The sequence below is a fragment of the Nerophis lumbriciformis genome, linkage group LG29 (genome assembly GCF_033978685.3).
Source record: "Nerophis lumbriciformis linkage group LG29, RoL_Nlum_v2.1, whole genome shotgun sequence".
Classification (NCBI taxonomy): Eukaryota; Metazoa; Chordata; class Actinopteri; order Syngnathiformes; family Syngnathidae; genus Nerophis; species Nerophis lumbriciformis.
This window is the reverse complement of record NC_084576.2, coordinates 3520890-3537500: the sequence shown is the minus strand read 5'-3', so window position 1 is coordinate 3537500 and position 16611 is coordinate 3520890. Positions and strand designations below refer to the sequence as shown.

General features: G+C 33.6%; 1 protein-coding gene across 3 annotated transcripts in view; it reads left to right on the top strand.

Annotated features, from left to right (window-relative positions):
* mipol1 (mirror-image polydactyly 1) overlaps positions 1–11589 on the top strand; it is a 201737-nt gene extending 190148 nt beyond the window's left edge. For all 3 annotated transcript variants that reach the window (XM_061925210.2, XM_061925209.1, XM_061925208.1), the window contains 3 exons: positions 4085–4158; positions 4525–4683; positions 11403–11589. In XM_061925210.2, coding sequence (XP_061781194.1) covers positions 4085–4158; positions 4525–4683; positions 11403–11469 — 300 coding nt within the window. In that variant the 3' untranslated portion in view covers positions 11470–11589. The remainder of the gene's footprint in view (positions 1–4084; positions 4159–4524; positions 4684–11402) is intronic.
* The last annotated feature ends 5022 nt before the right edge of the window (positions 11590–16611 follow it).

Genomic DNA, 16611 nt, shown 5'->3' with positions numbered 1-16611 from the left:
TAATGATTGATGTAATGAGAGGGTTATTATTGAATGTAATGAGAGGGTTATTATTGAATGTAATGATTGATGTAATGAGAGGGTTATTATTGAATGTAATTATTGATGTAATGAGAGGGTTATTATTGAATGTAGTGATTGATATAATAAGAGGGCCATTATTGAATGTAATGATTGATGAAATGAGAGGGTTATTATTGAATGTAATGATTGATGTAATGAGAGGGTTACCATTGAATGTAATGATTGATGTAATGAGAGGGTTATTATTGAATGTAATGATTGATGAAATGAGAGGGTTATTATTGAATGTAATTATTGATGTAATGAGAGGGTTTTTATTGAATGTAAAGATTGATGTAATGAGAGGGTTATTATTGAATATAATTAGTGTTATTATTGAATGCAATGATTGATGTAATGAGAGGGTTATTATTGAATGTAATGAGAGGGTTATTATTGAATGTAATGATTGATGTAATGAGAGGGTTATTATTGAATGTAATGAGAGGGTTATTATTGAATGTAATGATTGATGTAATGAGAGGGTTATTCTTTAATGTAATGATTGATGTAATGAGAGTGTTATTATTAAATGTAGTGATTGATGTAATGAGAGGGTTATTATTGAATATAAAGAGAGGTTTATATTTGAATGTAATGAGAGGGTTGTTATTGAATGTAATGATTCATGTAATGAGAGTTTTCATTGAATGTAATTATTGATGTAATGAGAGGGTTATTATTGAATGTTATTATTGATGTAATGAGAGGGTTATTATTGAATGTAATTATTGATGTAATGAGAGGGTTATTATTGAATGTAATGATTCATGTAATGAGAGTTTTTATTGAATGTAATTATTGATGTAATGAGAGGGTTATTATTGAATGTTATTATTGATGTAATGAGAGGGTTATTATTGAATATAATGAGTGTTATTATTGAATGTAATGATTTATGTAATGAGAGGGTTATTATTGAATGTAATGAGAGGGTTATTCTTGAATGTAATGATTGATGTAATGAGAGTGTTATTATTAAATGTAGTGATTGATTTAATGAGAGGGTTATTATTGAATATAAAGAGAGGTTTATATTTGAATGTAATGAGAGGGTTATTATTGAATGTAATGATTCATGTAATGAGAGAGTTAATATTGAATGTAATGATTGATGTAATGAGAGGGTTATTATTGAATGTAATTATTGCTGTAATGAGAGGGTTATTTTGAATATAATGAGTGTTATTATTGAATGTAATGATTGATGTAATGAGAGGGTTATTATTGAATGTAATGAGAGGGTTATTATTGAATGTAATGAGAGGGTTATTCTTGAATGTAATGATTGATGTAATGAGAGTGTTATTATTAAATGTAGTGATTGATGTAATGAGAGGGTTATTATTGAATATAAAGAGAGGTTTATATTTGAATGTAATGAGAGGGTTATTATTGAATGTAATGATTCATGTAATGAGAGAGTTAATATTGAATGTAATGATTGATGTAATGAGAGGGTTATTATTGAATGCAATTATTGATGTAATGAGAGGGTTATTATTGAATGTAATGAGAGGGTTATTCTTTAATGTAATGAATGATGTAATGAGAGTGTTATTATTAAATGTAGTGATTGATGTAATGAGAGGGTTATTATTGAATATAAAGAGAGGTTTATATTTGAATGTAATAAGAGGGTTGTTATTGAATGTAATGATTCATGTAATGAGAGGGTTATTATTGAATGTAATGATTTATGTAATGAGAGGGTTATTATTGAATGTAATGATTGATGTAATGAGAGGGTTATTATTGAATGTAATGAGAGGGTTATTATTGAATGTAATGATTGATGTAATGAGAGGGTTATTATTAAATGTAGTGATTGATGTAATGAGAGGGTTATTATTGAATATAAAGAGAGGTTTATATTTGAATGTAATGAGAGGGTTATTATTGAATGTAATGAGAGGGTTATTATTGAATGTAATGATTGATGTAATGAGAGGGTTATTCTTTAATGTAATGAATGATGTAATGAGAGTGTTATTATTAAATGTAGTGATTGATGTAATGAGAGGGTTATTATTGAATATAAAGAGAGGTTTATATTTGAATGTAATGAGAGGGTTGTTATTGAATGTAATGATTCATGTAATGAGAGTTTTCATTGAATGTAATTATTGATGTAATGAGAGGGTTATTATTGAATGTAATTATTGATGTAATGAGAGGGTTATTATTGAATGTAATTATTGATGTAATGAGAGGGTTATTATTTAATGTAATTATTGATGTAATGAGAGGGTTTTTATTGAATATAATGAGTGCTATTATTGAATGTAATGATTTATGTAATGAGAGGGTTATTATTGAATGTAATGAGAGGGTTATTGTTGAATGTAATGATTGATGTAATGAGAGTGTTATTATTAAATGTAGTGATTGATGTAATGAGAGGGTTATTATTGAATATAAAGAGAGGTTTATATTTGAATGTAATGAGAGGGTTATTATTGAATGTAATGATTCATGTAATGAGAGAGTTAATATTGAATGTAATGATTGATGTAATGAGAGGGTTATTATTGAATGTAATTATTGATGTAATGAGAGGGTTATTATTGAATGTAATTATTGATGTAATGAGAGGGTTATTATTTAATGTAATTATTGATGTAATGAGAGGGTTTTTATTGAATATAATGAGTGCTATTATTGAATGTAATGATTTATGTAATGAGAGGGTTATTATTGAATGTAATGAGAGGGTTATTGTTGAATGTAATGATTGATGTAATGAGAGTGTTATTATTAAATGTAGTGATTGATGTAATGAGAGGGTTATTATTGAATATAAAGAGAGGTTTATATTTGAATGTAATGAGAGGGTTATTATTGAATGTAATGATTCATGTAATGAGAGAGTTAATATTGAATGTAATGATTGATGTAATGAGAGGGTTATTATTGAATGCAATTATTGATGTAATGAGAGAGTTATTATTGAATATAATGAGTGTTATTGAATGTAATGATTGATGTAATGAGAGGGTTATTATTAAATGTAGTGATTGATGTAATGAGAGGGTTATTATTGAATGTAAAGAGAGGTTTATATTTGAATGTAATGAGAGGGTTATTATTGAATGTAATGATTCATGTAATGAGAGAGTTATTATTGAATGTAATGATTGATGTAATGAGAGGGTTATTATTGAATGTAATTATTGATGTAATGAGAGGGTTTTTATTGAATGTAAAGATTGATGTAATGAGAGGGTTATTATTGAATATAATGAGTGTTATTATTGAATGCAATGATTGATGTAATGAGAGGGTTATTATTGAATGTAATGATTGATGTAATGAGAGGGTTATTATTGAATGTAATGAGAGGGTTATTATTGGATGTAATGATTGATGTAATGAGAGGGTTATTCTTTAATGTAATGAATGATGTAATGAGAGTGTTATTATTAAATGTAGTGATTGATGTAATGAGAGGGTTATTATTGAATATAAAGAGAGGTTTATATTTGAATGTAATGAGAGGGTTGTTATTGAATGTAATGATTCATGTAATGAGAGTTTTCATTGAATGTAATTATTGATGTAATGAGAGGGTTATTATTGAATGTAATTATTGATGTAATGAGAGGGTTATTATTGAATGTAATTATTGATGTAATGAGAGGGTTTTTATTTAATATAATGAGTGTTATTATTGAATGTAATGATTGATGTAATGAGAGGGTTATTATTGAATGTAATGAGAGGGTTATTATTGAATGTAATGATTGATGTAATGAGAGGGTTATTATTGAATGTAATGATTGATGTAATGAGAGGGTTATTATTGAATGTAATGATTGATGTAATGAGAGGGTTATTATTGAATGTAATGATTGATGTAATGAGAGGGTTATTATTGAATGTAATGATTGATGTAATGAGAGGGTTATTATTTAATGACGATCAAGATGTTGATCTCTTCCTAACGAGCGAGAAATTGTTTGTTTGCTGACGAGTTAGCGCATGAACTCTTAAATGTGCTCCTTTACTTTCGTCCAATCAGAAGCAGCTGGTCAAAGGTCAGTCAGAGCGAGATGCAGCTTTGGAGGCGGAGCCTGTGCTCCAAACCAATCCCAGGTCAGTCTGTCATCATAATCATGTGACACTTAACTGACTCCTCCTCCTGTCTGTCACACACAGTACTTCGTAAAAGTGCACATATTTGTCAACTTTGAACAATATCATATTCATGATTACATTCATTATTTTGTAAATACTTTTAATAAATATAAGATTCAGTCATATATTTATTCATTTGTAAAGGATTTTAAGCGGTAGAAAATGGATGGATGGATGGATTATATTCATTCATTTATTAATTCCTGAATGATTTTTAATAAGTATATTTATTAATGTATTCATTATTTCAGACTGATTTTTATAAATACATCATGATGTCAACTCTGAGGGGGAGGAGTCTAAAACAAGCATGAATTCTTTCAGCGACGTGCAGCTTGTCCAGACTCCTCCATCTGACGGCCCTCAGCAGGCTCCGCCCCTTCTGGCTCAGCTGCAGCAGCTAGCAAAGGACAAGCAGAGCTTGGAGGCGGAGCTTGTGCGTTGCCAGGAGGCGGAGCGAGAGGCCAGCGAGAGAGTGTGCAGGTAATGTGTGTGTGTGTGTGTGTATAAGTATAAACATGGTTACTACACAATTGAGTGTGTGTGTGTGTATAGTAATGGTGACTACACGAATGTGTGTGTGTATACCAGAGGTGGGACCAAGTCATTGTTTTGCAAGTCACAAGTAAGTCTCAAGTCTTTGCCCTCAAGTCCGAGTCAAGTCCCGAGTCAAGACAGGCAAGCCCCGAGTCAAGTCCAAAGTCAAGACTGGAAAGTCTCAAGTCAAGTCCTAAGTCCTGCATTTTGAGTTTCGAGTCCTTTCAAGTCCTTTTAACCACAGACTAATATATTAACACAGATTGTGTATGCTTTTCAAACGCTGTATTTATTTATTAAAACAAGTGCATTTTAAATTGCAGGAAAGAAAATTGTGCTGACATTGCACTTTATAATAGCACTATTAACCAGTCATTTTAAACATTAACTCATTCCTTTACAGAACAAACACGTTGAAAAATAAAGTGCAAATGTACTTATTTGTACAAAAGTGTTAACATTGAAAAAACATGACATATACGTGAACATAACAAAAAAGTTGTACTTTTTATATGTCAGGGCCCTATGCTGCATTGCATTTGCAAAAGACCAAATTAGCCAAGAGTCTGTCAGTCATTTGTGCACGATGGGGGCGTAGTATGATGCCACCATGGCTCAAAACTCGCTCCACTGGAGCACTGGAGGCAGGCACTGCCAAGACTCTCATGGCCACTCGGAACAGTGAAGGAAGAGTCTTCATGTTCAATGCCCAGAACAAAAGGGGGGAGAGAGTTGTTTTGGGTTGGTGCACTACTTGTAAGTGTATCTTGTGTTTTTTATGTTGATTTAATTAAAAAAAGAAAAAAAAAAAAAAAATTCTTGTGCGGCCCGATACCAATGGATCCACGGACCAGTACCGGGCCGCGGCCCGGTGGTTGGGGACCACTGAGGTAAACAACCAACAGTATGTCAGAAAGCTAGCTAAAACGGTACACATATTCATAATATAGTATACATTTTAACTGACCTTTATTTGACTATTTTTGTCTTTTTTTAGGTGGCTAAAATACGCGGTGCTGCTGACCGCCGTCTAACGTTACGTGTGATATATTGACTAACGTAACCCTGCTTGAAAAAAATCACTGAACAAAAAGTATGAATAAGGTAGTGAACTGCAACAGATTCCCGTGTTTGCAATAACGTTATAACGTTAGCAGTGAGTTTACAGCCTCACTGATTTAACTACACAGCAAATAAAAGTCACGTTACTTAGCCAATAAACGTTATCTTACATTCAAAACTTACCCTTCTTTGTGCAACTTCAAATGCCGGACGAAGTTGGAAGTTGTTGCCTCTCCATCAGTCATTTTCGAACCGCATGTGTTGCATACTGCAAACCGTTTTGTGTTGACCACCTCGTAATTTTTATACCCAAACGAAATTATTTTAGGTATCATTTTTTGTTCACTGGCGTGTGGTTTGGACATGTCTTCTTCGTTGGTTGTCCTGCAATTTGATTGGATGAATGCTGTGTGATGAAAACAAAGTAGATCTAATTTGATTGGCTGTTGTACTGAGACCACACCAGCTGACACACGCAACGCTGATAGACAAGTACACAATGAAAAATACGGAGCGCTCCCGAATAACTTTTTCATCTTTGGGTTTTGGGGAAAGTAGCAAGTCATGTCAAGTCATGTCAATTCAAAAGGCTCAAGTCCAAGTGAAGTCACAAGTCATTGATGTTAAAGTCTAAGTCGAGTTGCAAGTCTTTTTACATTTTGTCAAGTCGAGTCTAAAGTCATCAAATTCATGACTCGAGTCTGACTCGAGTCCAAGTCATGTGACTCGAGTCCACACCTCTGGTGTATACATGGTGACTACACGAATGTGTGTGTGTCAGATGAGAATGAGAGGTGCACAAACAAGGTGTGTGACATGATTGATATTCCTCAGACGTGGTCATGTGACCATGCACTTCCTGTCTCATCAAGATGAAGGCATGAGAGCAAATGAGATGAGAACAGATTAAGTCGTCCCCGGACTCAAACCCGCGGCTTTCTCCCTAATTTGCCTGCCAGCGGGGGGTGAAAGGACTGAATAGAAATGAGTGTTTGCTCATGGGGGGGGGGGGGGGGGGGATGGGGCTGATGAAATATTGTCTAACCCTTATTCAAAGTGAAAATGTTGGAAAGTCTTTCTTACCTTTTATCACTTCTAATCAATTATAAATACTTTCTTTCTTACTTTTTATCACTTCTAATCAAAAATCAATACACTCTTTCTTACGTTTTATCAATAATCAATACTTTCTTACCTTTTATAATTTCTAATCAATAATTAATACTTTCTTACCGTTTATCACTTCTAATCAATATTCTCTTTCTCACCTTTTATCAATTCTAATTAATAACCAATACTTGCTGTCTTACTTTTGATCACTTCTAAGCAATAATCAATACTTTCTTTCTTACCTTCTATCACTTCTAATCAATAATCAATACTTTCTTACCTTTTATCACTTCTAATCAATAATCTCTTTCTCACCTTTTATCACTTCTAATCAATAATCAATACTTTCGGTCTTTCCTTTTATCACTTCTAATCCATAATCAATACTTTCTTTCTTACCTTTTATCACTTCTAATCAATAATCATGACTTTCTTTCTTACCTTTTATTACTTCCAATTAAAAATCAATACTTTCTTTCTTACCTTGTATCACTTCTAATCAATCAATACTTTTTTACCTTTTATAACTTCTAATCAATAATCAATACTTTCTTTGTTACCCTTTATCACTTCTAATCTATATTCAAAACTTTATTTCTAACCTTTTATCACTTCTAATCAATACTTTCTTACCTTGTATCACTTCTAATCAATAATCAATACTTTCTTACCTTTTATCACTTCTAATCAATAATCAATATGTTCTTACCTTTTATCACTTCTAATCAATAATCAATATGTTCTTTCTTACCTTTTATCACTTCTCATCAATTGAATGTAAAGATTGATTTAATGATAATTTATCCTTTATCACTTCTAATCAATAATCAATCATTTATTTCTTATCCGTTATCACTTCTAATCAATAATCAACTATTTCTTACATTTTATTACTTCTAGTTAATAATCAATACTTTCTTTCTTACCTTTCATCACTTCTAATCAATAATCATTACTTTCTTTGTCACCTTTTGTCACTTCTAATCAATAATTATGACTTTCTTTTTTTTTTTTACCTTTTATCACTTCTAATCAATAATCAATACTTTCTTTGTTACCCTTTATCACTTCTAATCTATATTCAAAACTTTATTTCTAACCTTTTATCACTTCTAATCAATACTTTCTTACCTTGTATCACTTCTAATCAATAATCAATACTTTCTTACCTTTTATCACTTCTAATCAATAATCAATATGTTCTTTCTTACCTTTTATCACTTCTCATCAATTGAATGTAAAGATTGATTTAATGATAATTTATCCTTTATCACTTCTAATCAATAATCATTTATTTCTTATCCGTTATCACTTCTAATTTCTTACATTTTATTACTTCTAGTTAATAATCAATACTTTCTTTCTTACCTTTCATCACTTCTAATCAATAATCATTACTTTCTTTCTCACCTTTTGTCACTTCTAATCAATAATTATGACTTTCTTTTTTTTAACCTTTTATCACTTCTAATCAATAATCAATACTTTATTTTTTATCCTTTATCACTTTTAATCAATAATCAATAAATTCTTTTTTACCTTTTATTACTTCTACTGAATAATCAATACTTTCTTTCTTACCTTTTGTCACTTCTAATCAATAATTACTTTCATACCTTTTATCACTTCTAATCAATAATCATGACTTTCTTTCTTACCTTTTATCACTTCTAATCAATAATCAATACTTTCTTACACTGCATCACTTCTAATCAATAATCAATACTTTCTTTCTTACCTTTTATCACTTCTAATTAATAATCATTACTTTCTTTCTTACCTTTTATCACTTCTAATCAATTATCAATACTTTCTTACTTATCCTTTATCACATCTAATCAATAATCAATACTTTCTTTCTTACTTTTTATCACTTCTAATCAATAATTATTACTTTATTTCTTACCCTTTATCACTTCTAATCAATATTCAATGCTTTAGTTCTTACCTTCTATCACTTCTAATCAATAATAAATACTTTCTTTCTTACCTTTTATCATTTCTAATCAATCTATACTTTCTTTCTTACCTTTCATCACTTCTAATTAATAATCAATACTTTATTTCTTACTTTTTATCACTTCTAATCAATATTCAATGCTTTATTTCTGACTTTTTATCACTTCTAATCAATAATCAATACTTTCTTTCTTACCTTTTATAATTTCTAATCAATCAATACTTTCTTTCTTACCTTTCATCACTTCTAATTAATAATCAATACTTCCTTTTTTCCTTTCTTTCTTTCTTTCTTTTTCTTTCTTTCTTTCTTTCTTTCTTTCTTTCTTTCTTTCCTTTTATCACATCTAAACAATAATCATGACTTTCTTTCTTACCTTTTATCACTTCTAATCAATAATCATGTCTTTTTTGCCAACCCGTTATCGCTTCTAATCAATAATCAATACTTTCTTTCTTACTTTTTATCACTTCTAATCAGAAATTATTACTTTCTTTCTTACCCTTTATCACTTATAATCAATATTCAATGCTTTATTTCTTAACCTTTATCACTTCTAATCAATAATTATTACTTTCTTTCTTACCCTTTATCACTTCTAATCAATATTCAATGCTTTATTTCTGACTTTTTATCACTTCTAATCAATAATCAATACTTTCTTTCTTACCTTTTATAATTTCTAATCAATCAATACTTTCTTTCTTACCTTTCATCACTTCTAATTAATAATCAATACTTCCTTTTTTCCTTTCTTTCTTTCTTTCTTTCTTTCTTTCTTTCTTTCTTTCTTTCTTTCTTTCTTTCTTTCTTTCTTTCCTTTTATCACATCTAAACAATAATCATGACTTTCTTTCTTACCTTTTATCACTTCTAATCAATAATCATGTCTTTTTTGCCAACCCGTTATCGCTTCTAATCAATAATCAATACTTTCTTTCTTACTTTTTATCACTTCTAATCAGAAATTATTACTTTCTTTCTTACCCTTTATCACTTATAATCAATATTCAATGCTTTATTTCTTAACCTTTATCACTTCTAATCAATAATTATTACTTTCTTTCTTACCCTTTATCACTTCTAATCAATATTCAATGCTTTATTTCTTACTTTTTATCACTTCTAATCAATATTCAATGCTTTATTTCTGACTTTTTATCACTTCTAATCAATAATCAAGACTTTCTTACCTTTTATCATTTCTAATCAATCAATACTTTCTTTCTTACCTTTCATCACTTCTAATTAATAATCAATACTTTCTTTTTTCCTTTCTTTCTTTCTTTCTTTTTCTTTCTTTCTTTCTTTCTTTCTTTCTTTCCTTTTATCACATCTAAACAATAATCATGACTTTCTTTCTTACCTTTTATCACTTCTAATCAATAATCATGTCTTTCTTGCCAACCCGTTATCGCTTCTAATCAATAATCAATACTTTCTTTCTTACTTTTTATCACTTCTAATCAGAAATTATTACTTTCTTTCTTACCCTTTATCACTTATCAATATTCAATGCTTTATTTCTTATCTTTTGTCACTTCTAATCAATACTCAGTACTTTCTTTCTTACCTTTTATCACTTATAATCAATAATCAATTATTTCTAAGCTTGTATCATTTCTCATCAATAATCAATACTTTCTTTCTTACCTTTTATCACTTCTAATCAATAATTAATACTTTCTTTCTTACATTTTATCATTTTTAATCAATCAATACTTTCTTTCTTACCTTTCATCACTTCTAATTCAGAATCAATTTTTACTTTCTTTCTTTCTTTCTTTCTTTCTTTCTTTCTTTCTTTCTTTCTTTCTTAACCTTTCATCACTTCTAATCAATAATCATGTCTTTTTTGCCAACCCGTTATCGCTTCTAATCAATAATCAATACATTTGTCTTGCCTTTTATCACTTCTAATCAATAATCAATACTTTTTTCTTACCTATATCACTTCTAATAAATAATCAATACTTCCTTTCTTACCTAAACAATAAATAATACTCTCTTTCTTCCCATTTATCACTTCTAATCAATTAATACTTTTTTTTTTTTACCATTTATCACTTCTAATCAATAATTAATTATTTCTTTCTCACCTTTTATCACTTTATCACTTCTTTCTTTTCCTTTATCACCTCTAATTGATACTCATGACTTTCTTTCTGACCTTTTATCATATCTAATCAATAATCAATACTTTCTTTCCCACCTTTTATTACCTCTGATCGATAATCGTGACTTTCTTTCTTACCTTTTATCACATCTAATCAATAATCAATACTTTCTTTCCTACCTTTTATCACATCTAATCAATAATCAATACTTTCTTTCTTACCTTTTATCACTTCTAATCAATAATCAATACTTTCTTTCCTACTTTTTATCACATCTAATCAATAATCAATACTTTCTTTCTTACCTTTTATCACTTCTAATCAATAATCATGACTTTCTTTCTTATCTATTATCACCTCTAATCAATAATCAATACTTTATTTTATTCTAATGAATATCATCATTGATCTTTCAGGTTGGAGCGTCTCGTGGAAGTTTTAAGGAAAAAAGTTGGCACAGGAAGTCTGCGAGCTGTCGTCTGATTGGTTCTTGTTTTTTGTATTTCCTGTTTGGATGACATCATCTCAATGATCATGTGACACGTACTGTTTTTTTGTGTGAAAATATTGGAATCACTTCCTGTTGCCTGAGAACTTCAAATTAAAACTTTCAACTTGATTTTATTCTTGTCGTCAAGTTTTTATCCTCGTCCATGTTGCCACACTATGTGCTCGTTCTCATGTTCTCATGTCGTCCTTGTTGCTATGTGCTCGTTCTCATGTTCTCATGTCGTCCTTGTTGCTATGTGCTTGTTCTCATGTTGTCCATGTTGCTATGTGCTAGTTCTCATGTTCTCATGTCGTCCTTGTTGCTATGTGCTAGTTCTCATGTTCTCATGTCGTCCTTGTTGCTATGTGCTAGTTCTCATGTTCTCATGTCGTCCATGTTGCTATGTGCTAGTTCTCATGTTCTCATGTCGTCCTTGTTGCTATGTGCTAGTTCTCATATTCTCATGTCGTCCATGTTGCTATGTGCTAGTTCTCATGTTCTCATGTCGTCCATGTTGCTATACTAGTTCTCATGTCGTCCATGTTGCTATGTGCTAGTTCTCATGTTCTCATGTCGTCCTTGTTGCTATGTGCTAGTTCTCATATTCTCATGTCGTCCATGTTGCTATGCTAGTTCTCATGTCGTCCATGTTGCTATGTGCTAGTTCTCATGTTCTCATGTCGCCCTTGTTACTATGCTAGTTCTCATGTTCTCATGTCGTCCATGTTGCTATGTGATAGTTCTCATGTTCTCATGTCGTCCATGTTGCTATGTGCTCGTTCTCATGTTCTCATGTCGTCCATGTTTCTATGTGCTAGTTCTCATGGTGTCCTTGTTGCTATGTGCTCGTTCTCATGTCCTCATGTCGTCCTTGTTGCTATGTGCTAGTTCTCATGTTTTCATGTCGTCCTTGTTGCTATGTGCTAGTTCTCATGTTCTCATGTCGTCCTTGTTGCTATGTGCTAGTTCTCATGTTCTCATGTCGTCCTTGTTGCTATGTGCTAGTTCTCATGTTCTCATGTCGTCCTTGTTGCTATGCTAGTTCTCATGTCGTCCATGTTGCTATGTGCTAGTTCTCATGTTCTCATGTCGCCCTTGTTACTATGCTAGTTCTCATGTTCTCATGTCGTCCATGTTGCTATGTGTTAGGTCTCATGTTCTCATGTCGTCCATGTTGCTATGTGCTAGTTCTCATGTTCTCATGTTGTCCATGTTTCTATGTGCTCGTTCTCATGTTCTCATGTCGTCCATGTTTCTATGTGCTAGTTCTCATGGTGTCCTTGTTGCTATGTGCTCGTTCTCATGTCCTCATGTCGTCCTTGTTGCTATGTGCTAGTTCTCATGTTTTCATGTCGTCCTTGTTGCTATGTGCTAGTTCTCATGTTTTCATGACGTCATTGTTGCTATGTGCTAGTTCTCTTGTTCTCATGTCGTCCATGTTGCTATGTGCTAGTTCTCATGTCGTCTTTGTTGCTATGTGCTCGTTCTCATGTTCTCATGTTGTCCTTGTTACTATGTGCTAGTTCTCATGTCGTCCTTGTTGCTATGTGCTAGTTCTCATGTTGCCCATGTTGCTATGTGCTAGTTCTCATGTTCTCATGTCGTCCATGTTGCTATGTGCTGGTTCTCATGGTGTCCTTGTTGCTATGTGCTCGTTCTCATGTTCTCATGTCGTCTTTGTTGCTATGTGCTAGTTCTCATGTTTTCATGTCGCCCTTGTTGCTATGTGCTAGTTCTCATGGTGTCCTTGTTGCTATGTGCTCGTTCTCATGTCGTCCTTGTTGCTATGTGATAGTTCTCATGTTCTCATGTCGTCCATGTTGCTATGTGCTGGTTCTCATGTTCTCATGTCATCCATGTTGCTATGTGCTAGTTCTCATGTTCTCATGTTGTCCATGTTGCTATGTGCTAGTTCTCATGTTCTATGTCGTCCTTGTTGCTATGTGCTAGTTCTCATGTTCTCATGTCATCCATATTGCTATGTGCTAGTTCTCATGTTCTCATGTCGTCCATGTTGCTATACTAGTTCTCATGTTGTCCATGTTGCTATGTGCTAGTTCTCATGTTCTCATGTCGTCCTTGTTGCTATGTGCTAGTTCTCATATTCTCATGTCGTCCATGTTGCTATGTGCTAGTTCTCATGTTCTCATGTCGTCCTTGTTACTATGCTAGTTCTCATGTCGTCCATGTTGCTATGTGCTAGTTCTCATGTTCTCATGTCGCCCTTGTTACTATGCTAGTTCTCATGTTCTCATGTCGTCCATGTTGCTATGTGTTAGGTCTCATGTTCTCATGTCGTCCATGTTGCTATGTGCTAGTTCTCATGTTCTCATGTCGTCCATGTTTCTATGTGCTCGTTCTCATGTTCTCATGTCGTCCTTGTTGCTATGTGCTAGTTCTCATGTTCTCATGTCGTCCTTGTTGCTATGCTAGTTCTCATGTCGTCCATGTTGCTATGTGCTAGTTCTCATGTTCTCATGTCGCCCTTGTTACTATGCTAGTTCTCATGTTCTCATGTCGTCCATGTTGCTATGTGTTAGGTCTCATGTTCTCATGTCGTCCATGTTGCTATGTGCTAGTTCTCATGTTCTCATGTTGTCCATGTTTCTATGTGCTCGTTCTCATGTTCTCATGTCGTCCATGTTTCTATGTGCTAGTTCTCATGGTGTCCTTGTTGCTATGTGCTCGTTCTCATGTCCTCATGTCGTCCTTGTTGCTATGTGCTAGTTCTCATGTTTTCATGTCGTCCTTGTTGCTATGTGCTAGTTCTCATGTTTTCATGACGTCATTGTTGCTATGTGCTAGTTCTCTTGTTCTCATGTCGTCCATGTTGCTATGTGCTAGTTCTCATGTCGTCTTTGTTGCTATGTGCTCGTTCTCATGTTCTCATGTTGTCCTTGTTACTATGTGCTAGTTCTCATGTCGTCCTTGTTGCTATGTGCTAGTTCTCATGTTGCCCATGTTGCTATGTGCTAGTTCTCATGTTCTCATGTCGTCCATGTTGCTATGTGCTGGTTCTCATGGTGTCCTTGTTGCTATGTGCTCGTTCTCATGTTCTCATGTCGTCTTTGTTGCTATGTGCTAGTTCTCATGTTTTCATGTCGCCCTTGTTGCTATGTGCTAGTTCTCATGGTGTCCTTGTTGCTATGTGCTCGTTCTCATGTCGTCCTTGTTGCTATGTGATAGTTCTCATGTTCTCATGTCGTCCATGTTGCTATGTGCTGGTTCTCATGTTCTCATGTCATCCATGTTGCTATGTGCTAGTTCTCATGTTCTCATGTTGTCCATGTTGCTATGTGCTAGTTCTCATGTTCTATGTCGTCCTTGTTGCTATGTGCTAGTTCTCATGTTCTCATGTCATCCATATTGCTATGTGCTAGTTCTCATGTTCTCATGTCGTCCATGTTGCTATACTAGTTCTCATGTTGTCCATGTTGCTATGTGCTAGTTCTCATGTTCTCATGTCGTCCTTGTTGCTATGTGCTAGTTCTCATATTCTCATGTCGTCCATGTTGCTATGTGCTAGTTCTCATGTTCTCATGTCGTCCTTGTTACTATGCTAGTTCTCATGTCGTCCATGTTGCTATGTGCTAGTTCTCATGTTCTCATGTCGCCCTTGTTGCTATGCTAGTTCTCATGTTCTCATGTCGTCCATGTTGCTATGTGTTAGGTCTCATGTTCTCATGTCGTCCATGTTGCTATGTGCTAGTTCTCATGTTCTCATGTCGTCCATGTTTCTATGTGCTCGTTCTCATGTTCTCATGTCGTCCTTGTTGCTATGTGCTAGTTCTCATGTTCTCATGTCGTCCTTGTTGCTATGCTAGTTCTCATGTCGTCCATGTTGCTATGTGCTAGTTCTCATGTTCTCATGTCGCCCTTGTTACTATGCTAGTTCTCATGTTCTCATGTCGTCCATGTTGCTATGTGTTAGGTCTCATGTTCTCATGTCGTCCATGTTGCTATGTGCTAGTTCTCATGTTCTCATGTCGTCCATGTTTCTATGTGCTCGTTCTCATGTTCTCATGTCGTCCATGTTTCTATGTGCTAGTTCTCATGGTTTCCTTGTTGCTATGTGCTCGTTCTCATGTCCTCATGTCGTCCTTGTTGCTATGTGCTAGTTCTCATGTTTTCATGTCGTCCTTGTTGCTATGTGCTAGTTCTCATGTTTTCATGACGTCATTGTTGCTATGTGCTAGTTCTCTTGTTCTCATGTCGTCCATGTTGCTATGTGCTAGTTCTCATGTCGTCTTTGTTGCTATGTGCTCGTTCTCATGTTCTCATGTTGTCCTTGTTACTATGTGCTAGTTCTCATGTCGTCCTTGTTGCTATGTGCTAGTTCTCATGTTGCCCATGTTGCTATGTGCTAGTTCTCATGTTCTCATGTCGTCCATGTTGCTATGTGCTGGTTCTCATGGTGTCCTTGTTGCTATGTGCTCGTTCTCATGTTGTCTTTGTTGCTATGTGCTAGTTCTCATGTTTTCATGTCGCCCTTGTTGCTATGTGCTAGTTCTCATGGTGTCCTTGTTGCTATGTGCTCGTTCTCATGTCGTCCTTGTTGCTATGTGATAGTTCTCATGTTCTCATGTCGTCCATGTTGCTATGTGCTGGTTCTCATGTTCTCATGTCATCCATGTTGCTATGTGCTAGTTCTCATGTTCTCATGTTGTCCATGTTGCTATGTGCTAGTTCTCATGTTCTATGTCGTCCTTGTTGCTATGTGCTAGTTCTCATGTTCTCATGTCATCCATATTGCTATGTGCTAGTTCTCATGTTCTCATGTCGTCCATGTTGCTATACTAGTTCTCATGTTGTCCATGTTGCTATGTGCTAGTTCTCATGTTCTCATGTCGTCCTTGTTGCTATGTGCTAGTTCTCATATTCTCATGTCGTCCATGTTGCTATGTGCTAGTTCTCATGTTCTCATGTCGTCCTTGTTACTATGCTAGTTCTCATGTCGTCCATGTTGCTATGTGCTAGTTCTCATGTTCTCATGTCGCCCTTGTTACTATGCTAGTTCTCATGTTCTCATGTCGTCCATGTTGCTATGTGTTAGGTCTCATGTTCTCATGTCGTCCATGTTGCTATGTGCTAGTTCTCATGTTCTCATGTCGTCCATGTTTCTATGTGCTCGTTCT